General features: G+C 36.5%; 1 protein-coding gene across 8 annotated transcripts in view; it reads right to left on the bottom strand.

Annotated features, from left to right (window-relative positions):
- MALRD1 (MAM and LDL receptor class A domain containing 1) overlaps window positions 1-21,333 on the bottom strand; it is an 847,485-nt gene that overhangs the window by 181,418 nt on the left and 644,734 nt on the right. For all 8 annotated transcript variants that reach the window (XM_058532519.1, XM_058532517.1, XM_058532520.1 and 5 more), the window contains one exon: window positions 16,769-16,930. In XM_058532519.1, coding sequence (XP_058388502.1) covers window positions 16,769-16,930 — 162 coding nt within the window. The remainder of the gene's footprint in view (window positions 1-16,768; window positions 16,931-21,333) is intronic.

The raw sequence follows: 21,333 nt of genomic DNA, 5'->3' as shown, positions 1-21,333 counted from the left end.
TCATGAAAGACAATTTCCCACTTCAAGTAATCTGAATGCACTCCCTGCTTTAAATTGTAGGCAATTTTAGTCTCTTTTTCTTGTTCATAAAATAAAGCTGCTAATAGTTTTTTTAAATGGGATGCAATATGCCTTTCTTTCGAAATAGCAAAATGCTCCCTTCTTCAGTCAGACTTATTTAGCTGAGCTCTACATCCTCTATAATTTCTGCCTGTCCCTCCCTCTAAAATAGAAGGGCACAAAATGACTATCAGTTGAAATGCCCTCAATCTCTTTTTGTACTTTCATTTTTTCCCCCGGATTTTCAAGGTGCTGGCTATTTGCATCTGTAAGTTTTAAAGGCTGTGAAATGTAAACATGCTCAGACAGAGAACAAAAGTTTCCTCCAAGTTCTCAAGATGGCAACCACAGATACAGTGCCTCTGAAGTCAAATGAAATTTTCTCATGGTATTTGATAGACAAGTCTATCATTACATCATTTCTATTTGCTTTTTGAAGGGCTGTACAATGAATGGATTTGGCCTTTATTTCTATCTTTTTCAACAGTTTATTCTTTAGGCATTATTTGCTTTTGAGAATAATTATTACCTATTAAAAAAAAACACTTTTCAGCAGAATGCCTCATTTTAATACTATTTACTATGACCAAATACAGCGCTATAAAGTTTTCCCTTCAGTAGGCCTTGATCTGATATAAAAATGAAGCTTCTTGCTGTGACATGCCAACATAGAGTAGATTCATCTTATTTTGAAAGCTTCTAACTTGCTCAGCAGCAAGTATATCTCAATCACATGAAGATGATATATGAATGGAATTAGTTGGCATTTCCTATAAGTTGAGGTAAAGACAAGGATTCTGAAGCTCTTAATCCTTATGCTGGAAGAACCCCGAAGAACCTCTTTATGTGTCATTTTTTTGTCAAGATGCCTTTGGAAACATGCATTGGCTTCATAACATTTCTGTAACTTGATTTCATTTGCCAAATTGAGATTAAAAAGGGAACATGTTGCCTAGTCATGTAGGAAGAAAGAACTAAGAAAATAAATTGTAAACCATTTTCTTTAGGTAAGTGATAAGATCTTTGTTTACATTTCAGATCTATTTTACCCGAAAGAATGTGGAAAGCAAATAAGAACAGAAGAGTATTTATTTTTATCGAAACAGAAAATCATATTATCAGATTCTTTTAATGAATATGTAATGAGCAGGAACTGAGGGCAAGGTTGCCCACTGGTTAAGCCTGCAGGCACTGGAGCTATAGGCTCTGATTCAAATCCTGATTCGGCCACTGATTAGGTACGTGACTTTGGGCAGCCTATTTAAATTCTCTAGGACTAGAGGCAATAAGAGATAATTATAGTAGGTATTTTAGCCTCATGGGGTTGTGGTACAGATTAAATGATATACTACATGTAAAGTGCTTAGAACACAGTTGCAAATTAGTGCTACTCTCCTGGGAAATTGAGAGAATAGATATAGAGATGAGTCTAGCAGTAGAAATAAGGCAATCAATCACAAGCTATTGATTGGATAACTACTATATAGAAGGAGCCATGTCTTGCATTTGGATGTTAGGGACATGGGCAAGTTATGGCTGGGAAAATATGAAATAGACCCAAAAGAATCTGACGGCAAAAGCTAACAACATGTATTATTTAGAAGACAGGCTCTGGGTCAGACTATCTGGATTGTAATCCAAACTCTGATACTTGCAAGTTTTATGACTTTGGGCAAATCACGAAATCCCCACTGTGTCTGACATTCATCATCTACCAAATGAGAATGATGATGATGATGATGATAATAATATACACAGCTCGTTGGGTTATTGTAAGCATATAATACCAAATATTGATGTAGATCGTAAATACTATGTAGTTCCACAGGTAAAAGATGGCTTAAATTTGGTGGATGAGGAAAGACTATAAAAGATGTGTCACTATATAAGGATATTAAAGAATATAGTGCAGATGGTAGCAGACAAAGAAAGTCGTATAGGAGTGGCAAAAGACTATCCTAAAAAACACAAGGGGAGGAGACTTCTGGTTTCCAGTCCAACATGTAAAACGCTTGGAAGGCATCAGTCTTATCTTCACAACAACAAAAAAAGCTAACAAACTAAAATCAAAAAGTCTTCTTAGGGTCTGGCCCGGTGGCGCAGCTGTTAAGTGCACACGGTGCGCTTTGGTGGCCTCGGGTCAGGTTCGGATCCCAGGGGCGCACCGATGCACCACTTGTCAAGCCACGCTGTGGCAGCGTCCCATATAAAGTAGAGGAAGATGGGCACGGATGTTAGTCCAGGGCCAATCTTCCTCAGCAAAAGGAGGAGGATTGGCATCGGATGTTAGCTCAGGGCTGATCTTCCTCACACACACACACACACAAATGTCTTCTTAGATCCTTCAGAGAAGAGAGGCCACAAGGCAACTGCTGACCCCAAATGGAGAGACAGGCAGGCAGATACGGAGAATCACAACTTAGTGGAGCAGAACCCCCGGGGAAGGAATTACTGCTGGGGCCAGTCCTGGGCGAGGAAAATGTAAACTGTAATTAACAAATTGCTGGAGGCTCAGTGTGGAAAAGCTTGGGAGATAGAAACTCCAGGGAGATCAGTTTTAGGGGCACCCCAAAATTTTACCTCCAGGAGCCTTACCAAGTTCCCACAGTGAAGATTGGAGAAAAATTCCTCCTGTTTCTTTCCAGGGGAGAAGAAAAGTGCCATTTTGAAGTTTGCCTATTTTTCTTCACAAGTCTAGATTTCCTATCTCACCTAAGGGGTAGGGAGATGTGAGAAGCACCTGAGAAGGTGACAGTGAAGGGCACAGGCTGACTAAAAGACTGTGATCAAGTCACAAGATTGTAGACTGCTCCCATTCTTCTGACCTTACCTCTGAATACCTTTCCACCTTAGCACCATATCCATAGGGCTCACATGTATTAGCGAGGAACTGCAACAAAAAGAACTCCATCTCTCAGACCTTATTTAAGAAGTCTCTAGGGAAATCAAAATACAACAAGGGAAACAAAAACAAGGACCCAAGAGGAGATTTTACCTTCTGACACCTACGCCTACAGAAAACATTAAACACAACCTTATCCTGAGCCAGATAAACAAAAAACCTCACACTAAAGGCTTGTTTACCTTGGTTCCTTTTAACAAATACATCATGTTCACTACCAACAAAAAATTACAAGTCATACTAAAACACATTTGGGGAACAAGGACACCGAGTTTGTAGAAGAATAACGTAAGAATTGAAATCAGAAATGCAATTTGGGGAAGAACACAGGAAGCCCTTAATGCCAAACTAAAAGGCAATGAAGAGCCTCTGATGATTTGGAGGACCAGGAGTCACCACTTAGGGATATTAATCCGGCATCAATGTGAAGAGTGGCCTGGTTTAGGAGAATATTTGCATGGAGATGAGTTGCCTCGACATTGCAATCACCCAGGAGTAAATTAAGATGACAGAATTGCACATGCAAAGAAAGGAGAACATATAAATTGAGAAGGAAGAGCTGATAGAATTTGAAATTGAGAGAGAATTAACTGTGTTGATGATAATGTCAATAACAGAAACTGTAGGATCAGGAGGAGGAGATTCTTTCTGAAAGGAAGGTAAGTATGAGTCTGGATATGTTCTTGGAGATACTGGCAATTACCCAGCTGGCAACTGAAAATATCGGACTAGGATATGGAAATAAGGGCTGCATACATGCAACAGTTAACAAATGTTGAACACCGAGAGAATAAAAACTCTGAGCAAGCAAAACCTGTAGGAAGAGATGTAAAAGGGTCAAAGTCAGAATATTTGGTAAGACTCACATTTAGGTCTTAGAAGGAGGAAGAAAAACCATCAAAGACAAACATAACATTAGGACAAAAGAATCACAGATGAAAACCTTCCAGAAGGTGTGGATTGATCAGCAGTGTCAAATTCAACATAATAAGAAGAATCATGTCATTATGATTATGTAATCAATCAAGTCCTCCAGAGAGATAGAATATAACTTCCATGAGAGTAGGGACAGTATTTGATAAACAATTATCTCTACAGTGTCTGGATCAGTGACCAAGAGTGGGGACCAACAATTATTTGTTGAAGTAATAATATTTTTGCAGAAGACAGTGTAGGGAACCAAAAAAAGGTGTGTGTAGTGAGGGAAAGGATACAAACAAAGTGTGGGGAATGGTAATTTGAGATAAAAGAATAAAAACAACAATACTTAGAAGGGAAGCAAGATTAAGGTTAGGTTTTTTTTTTTTTTGTCAAAGTAAGAGAGAATTGTGATGATTGAAGGCAAAAAGTATGATATTGTGATAAAGAGGCAGTTTAAGGACACAAAAAAAGAGTAAATAGAAGGAGGCAAGGTTTTGGGAAGATAGAAATGGATAGGTTTAATGGTTCATGATTTTACTGAGAAATAAGGTCTGTAAATAACTATGCATTTAGTAAATTCCTTTTAGAGAAACTATGATGCTCGGATACTTGTAAAATGATGGAATAATTAACTTGAAAGATTTTCAGATTCTTTATTCAGGGTTTAATGTTGTCCTAAGAATTCTAAAAAAAAAAAATGGTTCACTAGCACTATTTTCACTGAGTCCCATGTCTCACAGATAATATCTTTTGGCATTTCAAAAAAAGAAAGCATCTTCCGGGTCCTACTTGAAACAATTATCAAGTATTCTTGGAAGTATTTTAAATGAATGTAGACAAATAAACCGAGATAATGGAAAGAAAAACAGAAATTAAGATTATGTTTCTCCCCAGAGAGAGAAGAATTTGATATAAATCGGTTGGGGTATTGATTCAAATCACACATGTGAATGACTGGAAGGGCTTCATGATTTGAGACTAGCATTGCTTTTTGGCACCAAAATGGAAATCATTGCCTGATCTTGCGAATTTTTGAAGAAATAGAAAGGCATTATAGATGAGCTGGGTTTGTTTTTGTCTAAACATCACCAAAGTAGAGCCAACCCTTTGTCTCAGAGAAAAAATAAAGAACACAGGAATGACCCTGGTCTAAACATTCACTATGATTTCACGAGAAGAAATGCTTTTATTCTAATTCTGGTTAACAAACAAATGATGTGTCATTTATTGTCTTTTTACAGTGAGAAAATGAAATCTACAAGACATATTCTGAGGTTGCCAGAAAACTCTCTTGGTTTTCTTTCTTGGTATTTTTGTGTATTTGGAGTGGAATATTTGTATTTCTAGAAAGTAACACAAGACCAGGAGAAAATAGAAATACTACTCAACTGTCAGAAGAAAATGGAAATTAAGGTAAACAAGAAATGTAGAAAAAACATACTTGTTTGTTTTGAGCCATGTGATATCGATATGATGCCACCTTTTTAATACAGCAAAAAAATGCTAGCAATTCTTACATTTTTGTGTTTTAGTAGAGAAACTATAAATTATTCATCATTAAATTATCATCAAATTTATACATTTCAGGAAGTTTTGAAAAAGTCATATTAACTTATAGAGAATGATGGTTACTAATACAGGCTTTTGCTTCAGACAGACATGGTCCCAATGCTTAGATTCTGTAAATGCTTCTGCGTGGCTGGAGGCAAGTTATTTACCCTCTTTGTACATCAACTTTCTCTTCTATAAAATCCTCAAGACAGTTGTGAGCGTTAAACAAGAAAGTTGCATAAAATCAGGCTCACGGGGATTGGCATTCAATGAATAGTAGCTACATAGAGTCGCATCAGTTTTTGACAATAAGACTTGTTCTATTTAGTTAGATATAACAATTCTCTATTTTTAGTAGCATATTATTCCTTAAAAAATAAACAATAACTAAAAAACCCTCTTCATTTGTACTGTGTGAAAGTAGACCATTTAACAGTCTTTCATTCCAAACTATTTAATTAATTGCTGAATTAATATATTTAGAAAATATCAGAGCGAAATTATTTTTAAAAGATGATATTAGTTTATCAGAAGATATAATAAAGTCATAAAAATATTAGTTATGCTATTTATTATTACTCATTTTATACTAACATTTTATGTCATTCTCCTGATAAAATCTCCTTTTATCTAGTGCACATATGTTTTGGTGGCATAATAGAAGAGAAGTCAAGGGGAAAGAAAAAGGAGGCACAAATTGGGGAAAATGAGAAAAAAATACCAACATTCATAATGTACTTACATGCTATCATGAATAACTTCACGTAATGAAGAAAAATATTGGCAATGAAAGAAAATTAGAATAATCACATAAATATTTTGTAGTTTTGCTAAACATCAAGGGGATCTATCTACGGCAAGTCAAAGAAATGAACAGCTCTAAAGATTAAGTAGAACAGAGAAAGCTTTTAAAATAATCTGCGATAAATTCGTACGTGGTTACAAAAGGAGATCCCACATCATACCAGATCAGATTATGAGGATATGCTGTCTAGATATGCTTTAACAATGAATTAGACAGATATTAGATATGCTGTCTAATTCATTGTTAAAGCAGAGTATTCAAAGCAAATCAATGGTCCAGATGGCAGTGCCCGCCATGCTGATGGTCCTAGTTGTGGTGATGGTGGTGGTAGTGCGTAAGAGTCATGATGTAGTGATTGCCACAAAATTCAACCCAATTATGTAGTAAGGCAAAGTTCTAATCAAGAAGCTTCAGAATAGGACTGTCTGCTAGTGAAACAACTAAACATTTTATTAAGGAAAGCATCATTCTGCTAAGAATTATTGCAATATATTACTTATGAAAAATATTTAAGGCCATTACCTGAAAATGTAAATCCTATAAGAATTAATACAAAATGTATACATATAGATCTGGAATGGTTTTGTATAATTACTTATGGAGATAAGCCCTGCCATCACAGATATATTATCACACGTTTGTAAATATTGTCCAAGAGGTCAGAGACTCTGCAATTTCATAATAACAATAAAATCTCAACTTTGAACTTTAACTATATATTAGAAAAAGAAAAACATATAAAAAATAAATTAAAGAAAATATAGAAATAAAGAATGACATTACTTCTTCTCTTCGAAAATTATGAAACAAGGTACTATCATATTTGAGCCATAATTCAGAAAGTGGTATTTTTGGACATAGAAATTGCTGATATCATAAGAAGACTACATGTTAATGTCGAATTGTTAGGATGTACTGTGTTAATATACATAATGTAATATTATGAAGATAATATATCAGATTAGGTTAAAGTATTATCATTATGCCACTTTGCTTTCCGTAAGTGTTTTTTTTTAAAGTACTTTCGCTTCAAGTGGATTGGAAGTTAAATCGATCACCTATGCAGTTCCTAGCAGCAAGTGTGTGAATTCATAAGCAAAAGACTGCCCATCTTCAAAAATATCCAGAGATGGGTACTTCTTGGTATTTCCTTAGTCATTTCCAGTGTTTCATCCACTTCATAGACAAGAGCGTCTTCCCTTTGCGTGCTGTGATATGGAATAGGGCTATCCAATAGAAACACTGAGAGCCACATCTGTAGTCTTGGAATTTTTGGTAGTCACATTTAAAAGAGTAAAAAGAAATAGGTTACTTTTTAGTAATATATTTTATTTAACCCAATATATCTAAAATGTTACCTTCTCAATATTTAATCAATCTACAATTTATTACTGAGATTTTTTTTATAAATCCAATGTGTAATTTCCCCTTATAGCATACCTTAATTTGGACCAGCCACAGTTCAAGAGCTCAATAGTTCCACGTGGCTAGTGGCTGTCGCATTGGACAGTGTAGGCTACAGAAGGAAGTCTTTTGAGTCAGAGAGTTCGAGATTCCAATCCCTCTGCTCTGTCACCCCTGTGACTTGGTCAAGTGTTTTAACCTTTTTAAGAATTTAGGAGCTTCTACATCACAATGTTTTAAAGGGATTAAATGAGATAACATACGCAAATCTTTTATAGTTTCTGTCTCAGGACACATTTAACAGATGTTAGTTCTCTTCCTCTAAATTGCTCTGAAATTCCTCCTTATTTTGTTTGGGAAAAAAAAAATCCTTTTGTTTGGGATTTAAGTGAATGGATAAGAAGGGCAACTATTTAACACCCATCCACAACCCTTTATAAAACTGGAAACAGTAATGCAGGCCCCCCACACTAGTGGCTACACATGAAAATTTCTTTAATTGACAGCCCCCCACCCCACCCCACCCCGCAACTCCTAAGCCACGCCCCCCTGGTTCCTGGCTCCTGACTGATCCTTCTTTTACTGCTCTACTTTTCCTTTTCTTCCCATAGCCTTATCAACTTCCAACAAAGTATGCACGTTTTATTTATAATGCTTGATATTGGTTTTCTATCCTTCTCTACTACACTATCAGCCACATGGCAGCAGAGATCCTTCTCTGATTTGTTCTACATGTATCCCAAGTACCTAGAATAGTGGTTAGCAAAAGACAGGCTCCACAAATATTTGCTGATTGAATGAATGAGTGAAAAAACATCTTTTCCCCATGCCAATGTATATCATTTCATTTACATGTCACTCACCTACAAAAACTCTTCCGTTTAGTGACATATTTTTAAAGTGGTGGCTGAAGCATCACACAGATCACAGATGCTTCCCTTTAACATTCTTTTCAGACTTTAATGTCATTATTGCTACCAGTAGTAGTAGTACATTAGTAATCAACTCCCCTTCAAGTATCCAAAAAACATACTGTTTCAAACAGTAATCTGTTCTGAACTGGTATCATAATAAATTCCAATGTATTATTTAAGGATCAGATAAAATAAAAGAAGGATTTACAAATCACATTCTTTGATATGTCTCAGTATCATTTGAAAATCTGGTGAAGAGATTATTTATTATGATTCTTACTATTGCTTTCATGTCTGCACTTCTCCTTTGTGGACAACTCCCTGGGTGTTTTCAAATATCCAGTTCTTATCCCATGCTACACGTCATACTGGCAGGATTTTTTCACTTGATTTAAACCACATTCATATTCTGTGGGAACCATTTTTTAAACCTCTTTATTTTGGAAAATTTCAAATTTATACCAAAGTAGAAAGAATAGTATAATGAACTCTCGGCTATCCAAAACCCAGCTTCAGAAATTTCAACCCATGGTCATGGTCAGTTTTGTTTCCTCTTGTTTCCTTATGTTCTTCCTTATTTCCCACCCACATTCTCAATAGCACTAGGTTATTTGAACATAATCCCGGATATCAAATGATATCACCTTTAATACTTCAGTATATATTTCTACAAGTGTAGTACTCCTTTTTTTATAACTAATGTATTACACTTAAAAATTAAGTATATTTCCTTATTATAATTAAATATTTAGTCAATAAAATCATATTTTATATTAAGATATATTAATATAGGTATATATATTGGCATATATACATAGGCATACAGTCATGAGTCACTTAACAACAGTGATATGTTCTGAGAAATGTGTCATTAGGAGACTCTATTGTTGGTTGAACATCATAGAGTGTACTTACACAAACCTAGATGGTACAGCCTACTACATAGCTAGGCTATATGCTACTAATCTTATGGGACCATTGTCGTATATGTGCTCCGTTGTTGACTGAGATATCGTTATGCAGTGCATGACTGTATATATATATATATATATATATTCCCAACTTTTTATATCATGTGGCACGTAAAAATGATTATGGTCATATGGCACGCTGGGGTAAATGGAGGGAGATGACTGCGGCTCGTTTCCAAATCAAAATCTTCCACCTGTGCATCTGATTGGCAGCTTTCATCCTAAGCACATGAGAAGTTGGGTGAGATGGGGCTCATAAGGCTCGACAGTCAACAAATACAGCAACAATTTTCTAAAAGCAGCGAGAAAATATGAGAAATGTCCACTACGCTGAGTTATCTATTTCCTCCAGGGATAACTGTTCTCTTTTCACATCCTCATCTTTCTCTTTCATGATATTGACTGTCTTTAATTGCTCGGTGATTCTTGGTTATCCATTGAAACTTTTGAACGAAGGCCCTTGTTGCTTAGTATAGGTAACAGGAAAGAATTTCCACTGCTGTTGTAATAGAACCGTTTTCCCGGCTGACTTCTCCTTTGGGGGGATGAAGAGCAGGTGCTGTATAGGTGGGCTGGGCACATAGACATGCAGACTTCCCTACAGGGCAGTAGTTCTCAACCTTGGCTACACATTAGAATCTTATGGGGAGTTCTTAAAAATCTTGATGCCCAGGCCAAAATAGGGGGCAATTATATCAGAATCTTTGCGAGTAGATTCCAGATTTTAATAATTTTTAAACTCCTCAGATGATTCTGATATGTAGCCAAGTTTGAGAACCACTGTTCTTGGTTGTTAGGCCAAGGGGTAGGCAGGCAGGCAAACTGCAATGCTGTAATTTTTTATTCTTGGACAGATTTATCTTTCTTTATTTCTCTCTGCAAACCTATGGGGTTAATCCTGTGTAATCCTGAGCATGACTCTGCCTCTTTTTCAGGCTGTGATTATCCCATGATAATCCCTTCCCAGGCAGATGTCCAATTTTCTTTAGACAGCAGTTCTCTTATTTTATCCTAAGAGGAAAAAGCCACCTCTGTGAGCAGTTGTGTTCGCAAGCAGTGGCCATGGGAGGGGAGCATGAGGAGTGGGGTTAAGTTCTCAACTATCCCAGGTGTTGAGTGCTGTTTTTCAGTGAGTTACTCTGAAGAATTCTTCATAACCTTTCTTGGTATTTGTATTAGTCAGCTTGGGATGCCATAATAAAATACCACAGACTGGGTGGCTTAAACAGCAGAAAATTATTTTCTCACAGTTTTGGAAGCTAGAAGTCCAAGAGTGAGGTGCTGGCAGGGTTGGTTTCTCCTGAGGCTTCTCTCCTTGGCTTGCAGACAGCCTTCTTCTTGCTGTCTAGGAATCTCTCATCTGTCAATCAGCAGAAAGCAGGGCTATCCACCCCTATCTTCGGAGGCTGTCTATCTTCCATCAATCCCATTTAGGCCAATCAGGCAGGCACCCTCCACAACCTTGTCAATTACCCCAGCCCATCAGCCTTTCTTGAGGAAAAAAAAAAAGGACTCACATGGCCTTTCCTCTGTGTGCGGATGTCCCTGGTGTCTCCTCCTCTTCTTATAAGGACACTAGTCCTACTGGATTAGGGCCCCACCATTATGACCTCATTTAACCTTAATTACCTCTTTAAAGGCCCTAATTCCACATGCAGTCACAGACTGCATTGGGGGCTAGGGGCTTCAACATCTAAATTTGGGGGGACTCGGTTCAGTCCATAACAGTATTTTTGACTTTGATCTTAGAATGTCGTGTAGCTTCCTTGGGAGGATCTATAGTGAACCATGTTTCCCTGGGCTGGGCTTTCTGCTGTTTTTACACCATTCATTCTGATCCCATTTGCTTTTCTCGTTTCCTTCTGGACTATCTCAAAAAGTTCTGGTCCAATGATTAGAATTTTTAAAAATGTATTATAGTACAGTTATTATCTCTTTTTGTGTGTGAGTGTGTGTGCACAAGTGTGTGTGTGTATGTGTGTGTGTGTGTGAATAAGATTACCAGAGTGGTCTGGTAAACACGTGAGCGAGGCCTGGATTTTGTATATCTAACTCCATATCTCTGCCCAACCCCCAACCCTTCCAAGCAAATGAATATGAGGGTCTCCGTCTATCAGAGACCAGGGTGAGAGGGTGATACAACCTAGAATGAAATAGAGGTTAAGTGGCCCCAAATATGCAGGTTAAGGAGATTCAGGCAGAAGCTGTATATACAGACGGGGCATGCTATAGCGATGACCTGGGAAAGGGCCTGGATTAGGGTCCGTGCACCGGGGGTTCAGTTCTGGCTTTGTTACTCATTATACAGGCTCAGAGAAGTCATTTAGCTTTTCTTGTTCCTCATCTCTAACATAGAAATAATAATACGTGTCCTGTCTGCCCAACAGGAAGTACAGTTATCATCTGCCTAGCCTGCAGGGCTCTGTCAACCAAATATCAAGCACGTTATATTTGTTGAACACTTAATGTTTTAAACTGTATTATATACATTAGAGCATTAGAATCACTCAGATCATTTGGGGGTATTTTTTGACCTTGGGCTGTGAATACAGAATTGCACAATCTTATATAAGCATGTGGGTTAGCTCAGGCAGCATATTCCATTCCAGTTACTTTACAAACATCTAGTTAATTCATACCCTCAGTTCCCAACACATTGTGTGTGGAATTTAAGGCACTCAGGAAATGCTTGTTGCATTAATTAATCCAAAAGACTTCGCTGTTAATAAATACAGATGGAGACAGATCCAAGAACATGAAACTGTACAAGTATTTATCAAGAGCTAGCAATCTTAAATGCTGGAGGGAATATAAGAATAGCAAAAGATGTGACTCCCGTCCTACCATAGTTTGTAGTCTAATTGTGGAGATAGTCAATTATACCATTAAAAAGCAAATAAAGTTATGAAGGAAGGGAAAAAAAGAGTAGCCTTTTGCATTGTACCTTTATTAATTCATGTCATGCAAATATCACTCTTGCCATTAAATCCCATATATACTAAGGCTGAACACTATTCATGTGCAGACTAGAGACCGGATTAATGTTTGTAATTTCTCTCTACAACTTCGCCAATGGCTCCAAAAAGACTCACAAATAGGCCTGTGATGGGCATTGAAAATGTCCTCTTTATGTATCTGATTCTTCATCTTGGTAACAATAAGTGAAAAGAACCATAAATACAGGTTTAATTAACAGTGAGGTTGTGATGCTTAGAAATAGACCAAAGGCTCTTTGAATCTGTTGGCCTTCTCATAAAGAATTTTGTTTTTCCCAGAGGGTCAAAATTAATTAATGTCCTTACATTTTACTTAGCAGCCTATTGTCTCAGAGATGCCTAAACAAAGTTCAATGAGCCGTTTTAGTGTATCAAGGATGATATAATCAGGCTGCTTTGAAGAGAGCACTCTGTAAAAATGTACTGTCTCAAGTAGTGATGAACAGGGAGGATAATAAAGTATTCTGTCAGAATGATTACTTTTCATTATCTGTGGATAACATTACTTGTATACAATATTGCATAAATAACCAGATTTGAAACTTTTTCATGTGGTCTTTAAAGAACTTGCACAAGCTATAAAAGTTCAAAAAAGAAAACAAATACTGTCATTAATAGTCTTTAATTGTTCCACTAAAAGGTGTCAATTGATCACTCGTGTTTGTCTTTTTGAACAATGGAACCTTTCTCATGTCCGTTGATAAATACTTTTTTACCTTTTCCTAAACTGAGCCTACAGTACTTTGTGTACCACTGGTAACATTATACCGGCAGACCTACTCTGTGAGTTTCAAATACTGTCTTAAGATAAGGAAAGATTGCTGCAGGTGTAATCTAAAGAACTCACAGGCATCTGTATCTAGATATTACTGTCTGCATCTTAGCAGCAAAAATGAAAATCTGCTTATTTCTCATAATTTCCCAAGGAAGAGAAACATATCTTTATCCTCAGGAATTATCATAAAAGTAATAAAGTTCCATCTAAATGTATATTCATTGTTGTGATGTTTATTATAGTGAAAGTGTTAGGAAATAATTTGAGTTTACCATTAGATAATCTTATAAATTATGATATATCCAAAAAGTAGAATACTATGCTATAACTAAAGCTATGTTGCTAAAAATATTTTGTAACATATAAACTTGTTCACACTATATTTTCTACATTACTAGATCAAGTAGAAACCTACTTTTAGTTGGAAATATATCTGTTAAGAAAGAATGGCAGCTACACAAATACAAAGCTTATAGGTGGTTATATCGCTTACACTACTGGGATTACTAGAGAAGTTTTTCTTTTTCTGTTTATTTGTATTTTAAACATTTTAGAAAAAGTGATAATCCTTAGTAATGTAAAACTGATGAAAAGAAATATTAAAGAAAAAGTAAATATTAAGAGAGTGAAAAGTGGTAAAACTTAAAAATATCCACCACATTTTCCACAAACACATAAATGTGCTACCATCATGTATATTAGATCTTCTTTTCAATGCAATTACTGGATTTAGTTACTTATTTTCGGATTTATTCTCCCTCTCCTCTACTCCAACCTTACCACCCATCCAACTAATCTATGTTAATAAACATATTTATCCAAACATAAATATCCATATTTATCCAAAGGATGTATGTATCCTTTACATCCTTTTCTCCACGCTCACATAGTTATTCATAGAAATATCTACGTACAGATTTATTCATATGCACGAATACAGGGGCATTAGTCATTCTTTGTTTTAGAAAAGTTGGATCATCCTATATAATCATTTTGCATATTGCTTTATTCCTTGAACAATACTATTTGGAAATCCCTACAAATCTAAACTCTCTCTTTTTTGTGGCTGCATAATGTTGCATGCTGTGGATTCAACAAGTTACAGTGGACTCCAGGCTGTTCCTCTAGGTTCTCAGCAGGGGGTGATTTTGGCCTCCAGGGCATAGTTGGCAATTTCTAAAGACATTTTGAGTTGTCAAGACTAGGAGAGTAGTGTTAGCGGCATCTAGTGTGTAGAGACCAGGGATACTGCCAAACATCCCACAGTGCACAGGACAGCCCCACAATTCATTCAATTATGCCCAGGTTGAGATACCCACCAGGCATACTCTGATCTCAGGGCATTTGACACTGGCCGTCCCTGTGGCTGGAACACTCTTTCCTTAGGTATCCACATGGCTCACCCCTTCACCTCCTTCAAGTCTTTTTCAAATGGCATTTTCTCAATGTAGCCTATTTTGATCAACCCATTTAAGTGGCAATCCTCCTCCAACTCCAATGCGCACACCCATCCATTGGCCTTCCAAATCCTAACTACTCTACTCTTTTCTTTCTTTCCCCTCAACTTCTAATAAGCCATATAATTTATTTCCTGATCGTGTTTATTCATGATCATTTCCCTCCTTGCAGAAGGTGAACTCCACTGTGGCAACAATTTTTGTCTGTTTTATTCACCCATGTATTCCCAGGACCTAGAACAGTGCCTGGCATTCAGTAAGCAAATAAATAAAGGAATCAAGGAACAAATAAATGATTTATGAATGATGGGCATTCATTTTATTTTCCATTTTTTCAACTACAAACAATGATGAAGTAAATGTCCTTATACACATGTGCTTATGTGTTGTTCTTTTTATTTCCTATGGCCAGAATGCTTTCCAAAATGGAAAATTTCCCATAACCATGTATGAGTATCCTTCTCCCGCCCCCCAATGCCATCTCTCAGCCACAGGTAGGTGGCTTTTGAAAATCTTTTCCTGTCTTTTTCCTTTTTATATATTAAATCCTCCCAATTATTGACCTCAGTGTCTTGATTTTTCTATCCTGTTCTATTAACCTATAATCTAGTATCACTAACTTCATGTTTTTTAAGGAAAAAAAACACTTGGTGAACAAAGGAGAAAATATAACTTGGCAGGTCAAAAGGACTAAAAATACTCAATTTCAAGATGAATTAGGGAAAACTTTAAAACAAGAATGGCACCCACACTGTAATTGAACATCATGACATTTTCAATCTGCCCGGAATATATACATAATAAAAGTGTTGTTCTCTTTCCACTAGTCGTAAAATGGCTGAGCCAATCTTGTATACTTTTCGTATGAAAAGTTATTTTAATTCCATATAATCTTGTTCTTTTTCATTGTGCCTATGCTTCCATTGTTTTGAGTAATATTGTATTAGTTAGGGTTCTCCAGAGAAACAGAACTAATAGGATATGCATAAATATAGAAAGACATTTATTATATGGAATTTGGCTCATGTAATTATGGAGGCTGTCAAGCCCAAAATCTGCAGTGTGGGCCAGCAAGCTAGAGACCTAGGAGAGCCAACGGTGCAGATGAAGTCTGAAGACAATCTGTTGGGGAATTACTTCTTGCTTGGGAAGGTCAGTCGGTTCTGTTCTATTCAGGCCATCAACTGATTGGACGAGCCGCCACACATTATGGAGGGCAGTCTGCTCAAAGTTAACCAATATAAATGTTATCCTCATGCAAAAACATCCTCCAAGCTGACACATAAAATTAACTATTGCAAATATCTTAGGTTATCCCTAAGAAAAGTTGGAAAAGTTTTATCCCTAAGAAAAGTTATCTCTAAAAAGAGTTATTTTTTATCCCTAGGAAAACTTAGATTCCTAAGAAAAGAAAAGTAGTGAGTAGGCAAGACTTCAGGGTAAAAATAAATAAGATTACAAGCTTACCAATACTCTGACTCTATTAACTGTAAAATCATGAAAGATTGTATTCATCTCATATCACAGGGCAGGAAGCAAAACTTGTCAAGACTTTGTTGATGCTCATTCCCATCACCACTTACCTTTTACATCTTTGTCGCTGCCCTTCAGAGGGACTGGAATGAAATTGGTGGCCAGATACTGGCCGTTGTGGCGTCATGAGAACTCTTATCGTTGATAATTGTATACCTTTGCCTATTGCATGCGTTAATCTGAATGACCCCTACCTACTCCTTCCCCAATTGTCCTTAAGGACCCCTTTGGGGTAGAGTAAACACAATCTGTGAGTCTCTTAAAATATGAGTCACGGATTTCCCTATAGCAAACGTCAGTTCTGGGTCTCTTCAATAATTCAGGCATCAAAATAGAAGGGATTAACTGTCTGTTTATAAAACCTTTTGTGCTCTCCCGCCACACAGATGTAAGGAATGCACTCTGATATTCACTCAAAAAGTTAAAGAAGATTCCTAGCCCAGTGGATTACTTGGTCTGGGTATCTCTACTAGATTTACCTGGTGTATGATCAGAGTCTGGACTCAATGCTTCAGTGGAAATTCTGCTGCTGGTGGCCCAGTCTAAGTCATCTTGCGAGTCTTGAGTGAGATTACAGGCGGTGGTCCAGTTTCCTGAAGTTGTTTCAAAATTGCAGCTTCCTGTTGTGCTTGTATACAGGCCTAAGGAAACAAAAATACTAACAGAGTGTTCTGGAAATGTATATTGCACTTATTATGCTACATTTTCAATTATATTTGCATATTCTAGTTATTTATTAATAAATTTAAAGAACCAGGACATTCGCACCCATTGGTAATATCAATTGTACATCATAGCTTTTTTAATCACGAGGTCTAGAAGCAGTGCATGAATATTGTCATTTATCCATTAAGGAGTTATATGGATTGACTAATAATATTTATAGATGATAGATAAAACTGTCTACACATGAACAATGAATATAACGTTATGAATACAAATAATTCAGGTCAAATAAGTCAACAGCTTCAGTTGTCTGGATGTTTAGTTCAGTCCCTCTGTTCACTCTGGTGTTTGAGTAGCATAGTCCATTAGGGAGGCAAAGTCATTAACTAAAGAAAAGGTACCTTTTGGGGAAGTAAACAGTATAGGACAAACCATCTCGGCGCACATACCAATCACCCATGTGCAACATTTCAGAGCTAGTGACTAAAGAATAAAAGAAGTCTTCTAAAAGTGTTGATTGATAACTCATTAAAAATTAAGTTATTCACAATGAGAAAAATTACTAGATAATAACTGAATGTCTACTACCAACTCATGTGTGAAAATTGCCATCATAACACCCTGATATCTGTTTTCATTTTTCTTTAATTTTTTTTGCACAGCAGTTATTATTTTTGAGCATTCACTGTAAAAATTGACTGTGTTGTGCAGACACAATGAATTATTGGGTGATTTAATCAGTATGAATCAACTGAGATTGTCATTTCTCTTTAGAAAGATGACGTTTGTGTTGTTTTTAGCATTTCTTCTCCAGATGATTTCTAGTTCATAACTTTTTCTTAACATAAAACTAATATTGGCACATAGAAACTTCATCAGAATAAAAACTTGCTGTTAAAATGGATGCCAGACATATAGCAAACAAAGCTTTAATATTTTTATAGAAAATTTTCTGGATCCCTGCGAGTATTTTCATAAAATATTAGCATTTCACTTCTCATGCATGATTGCATCTTATCCCTAAAAACTAGAATCATTTTTAATTATGTACATTTATTTCATTCATTCTACATGACTTATAATTCATTGATTATTATATGCTTACTTATGGGCTCTGAATATCCTTTTTTAATACTTATTATGCCAGCATTGTATGATACAGATAGGTTTACATTATTTGGATAAAAGTGAGAAATTCAGGGGGCCGGCCCGGTGGCGCAAGCGGTTAAGTGCGCGCGCTCCGCTGTGGCGGCCCGGGGTTCGCTGGTTCGGATCCCGGGCGCGCACCGACGCACTGCTTGGCAAGCCATGCTGTGGCGGTGTCCCATATAAAGTGGAGGAAGATGGGCACAGATGTTAGCCCAGGGCCGTCTTCCTCAGCAAAAAAAGGAGGAGGATTGGCGGATGTTAGCACAGGGCTGATCTCCTCACAAAAAAAAAAAAAAAAAAAGTGAGAAATTCAGTTCTCCAGATGTTTAGCTAACACAGCTACGAACATGCATAATCTTCCAGTATATATACAAGACAGCCATTGGTGCTCTTTAGAATGACGTCACCTACAGGTTCTGCACTATTGTATTTCTATGTAACTGACTCCTTTACACATAGGCCCTACAATTATCCTACAACCTTTTCCATTCTCTGTGACCAGCCTTGTCCTTCCTGTTCCACCTTATTTAACATACGACTTTAGCTTTGACTCGAAAGATATCTATACAATCAGGATAAATTCTCTCATATTTCATGCTCTCTACCTAAAATTACATCACTTTTCCTTTTCTCTTTTCTAGGGCTAATCTCAGCTTATGATCTCAACCCTTTATCAAACACTGCTATTAGCATTCCACAGCTTCATTTATTTCAAAGTTACACAACTTTTCCACACCCTTCAATCTCACATTTTCTACTAATTCCTTTCTTATAACCTGCAGAAACAGCCAAGGTGTCCCTCTTCATTTAAAATATATATATATATATTTGCTTAAATTTCTCACTCTATATAATTTCACTCATCCTTTCCATGGCCTTTCACACTTTCATGCAGATGGCCCACAAATCTACAGCCATCATGAAATGCAGGTGTTTATCTTCAAATGCTTGCTGAACTTGGAATATGCAACTGTTGCCTCAAACCAACAAGCCTAAAACAAACTCATCATTCACTTTTCCAAATGGGTTCTTCTCTCTGAGATTATTGATTAATTTCATAGCATGAATCTTCTCTCTCTTTTTAAAGATTCAACCTTTGGAGTTATCTTTGATTCTACATTCTTCATTTCCATATCCAATCTATCACCAATACCTGTAGATTCTCCCTTCGAGAACTTGTTTAATTCTTTGCAGTTCCATAGCCCCTGTCCCAGTTCCATTGGTTCAAGCCCCTGGTTTATTTTAAGAGTTTCTTTTTAAGTGTAGCCTTCCTCCTATCAACCTTACAAACCCAAAGCACATTAATCATCTGTAAGACTGTTCTTGCATTATTTCTTTTGCTCAAAATATTCAGATTTTTGCATTGTTTGAAAATACTCTCCAAAATCTCTGGACTTGCATACAATAACCTTTCCTTCTATGCAAAGTGTTTTTTAGGCTAAAATCTGTCTCATCCTCCAAATTCTCTCTACTCCAACCAAATTTTTCAGAAAATTACCTCTTGAACAAAACTGACTTTTTTTCCAACTTTTATATTTAGGACTACTTCTCTCTCTCTTTTTTGAATGTTTCTGTAGCAGTTGGCACTCATTTGTCAGTTCATTCCTTCCCGCTCTTGTTCAGGACAGAACTGCAATTTTATCTGAGTATTCACCTTCTTTCACTCTGACGTGTGTTTCAAGGGTGAAACAGCCTCCTCCTTAGCTCCAGATGTGGCTCATCGTTTACCTAAGCAATTGTGATGCAACGTTCTCTCTGTCCTTGTCTTGATTATAGGCATAGGTCGCGGGATGCAATTCTAGACAATGGGAAAAAGGCACCCAGAAAAAGTTTTCCTTGTCCTTAAAACTAAACCAAAAAGAAGAAAATCTATTTGTCCTTTTTCCAGGATATCATTGCAAAGATGTGTTGCCCGAGACCGAAGAGATTATATGGGGAGCTGACTTTGTAAGAAAGTCAGTTACCTGAAGATGACACAGCATAAAGAAGAAAGGAGTCCAAACAGTTCTGTACTTTGGATGACAAAAGTGACTAAATTAACCAACTCTAGAGTGCCCTTGCTTTCGGACTTCTAGCTATTTGAGATAATACACTTTCCTTATTGTCTGTATCAGTTAGAAAGGCATTTGGGTTCCAAGTAACTGAAAACCCAAATAATAGTAGTTTAAACAGACAGGAATTAATTTATCTCAATTAACAGTAAGTCAGGAAGTTGTCAGTTTAAGGTTGGCATTGTGGTTCAACCGTGCATTTGTGAAGCACATATTTTCCATCTTTCCTTTCTGTCATCTTGTCATCCTCATGCTCATTCATGGTTACAAGGTGACTTCATTCGTGGGTACAAGGTTACATGGTTACAAGGTGCTGTACTTCCCAGTATCACAAATATTCAAGGCATTGAAAGAAATGGGAAGAGGAAAGGAAGAGGAATTTGTCTATTCTGGTGCTTTTACTTTCTGAAAGAGATACCTTCTCAAAATTTCCATGTATATCTATTGGCCTCTGGTGGTCACAATGAAGTTTGGAGAAGACGGTATTTGCAACTGGTCACAATGCTGCCCCAAATAAAATCAGAGTTCTGTTTTTAAGGGACAAAAAAAAAAAAAAAAAAGGATAGGCAACTAGCAGAGACTATCATGCTGTCTAAACTGGTCGAGGTTGGAATTTCTGCTACAAGTATCTTAATATATCTTCTCTATTCTATCTAGCGAATCATACTCTTCCTTGAACATCCAACTTATGTCCTATCTCTCCCTTTCCAGACCATGTCAGTTCTCAGAGCCTGTGTGTGTGTGTGTGTGTGTGTGTGTGTGTGTGTTATGGCACTTAACAACAATTATGGTTATTACATTCATTCAGAAATCCATCACATCTTTATTTTATATTGTCCTCTTAATTATTGTTTGCCACTGAATTATTGTAAACATTTTCACGTGATCAGGTATTATTATTGAACTGCATTATATACACCATAAGTGGTTTCATACTTAATTATTGAACAATGGATGATATGAAGACTTTGAAATATTTCTTGATGATGAATATTAGTATTTTCAAAATGGCTATTGATTTAGAAATAATATTTTCCAAATTGTGATCTTTATCATGATCCCTTGAATGGATTTCAAGCATTACTAACACTCTCTTTAAACAACTGACATGTTCCCAGCAGTATAATATTAAGCCTTATAGTTGTATGGTCAGTATAAATATTGATCAACTACCTTAT

Source organism: Diceros bicornis, chromosome 36, assembly GCF_020826845.1.
Source record: "Diceros bicornis minor isolate mBicDic1 chromosome 36, mDicBic1.mat.cur, whole genome shotgun sequence".
Lineage (NCBI taxonomy): Eukaryota > Metazoa > Chordata > Mammalia > Perissodactyla > Rhinocerotidae > Diceros > Diceros bicornis.
The sequence above is the reverse complement of the archived record's forward strand: the minus strand, read 5'-3'. Positions and strand labels throughout refer to the sequence as shown.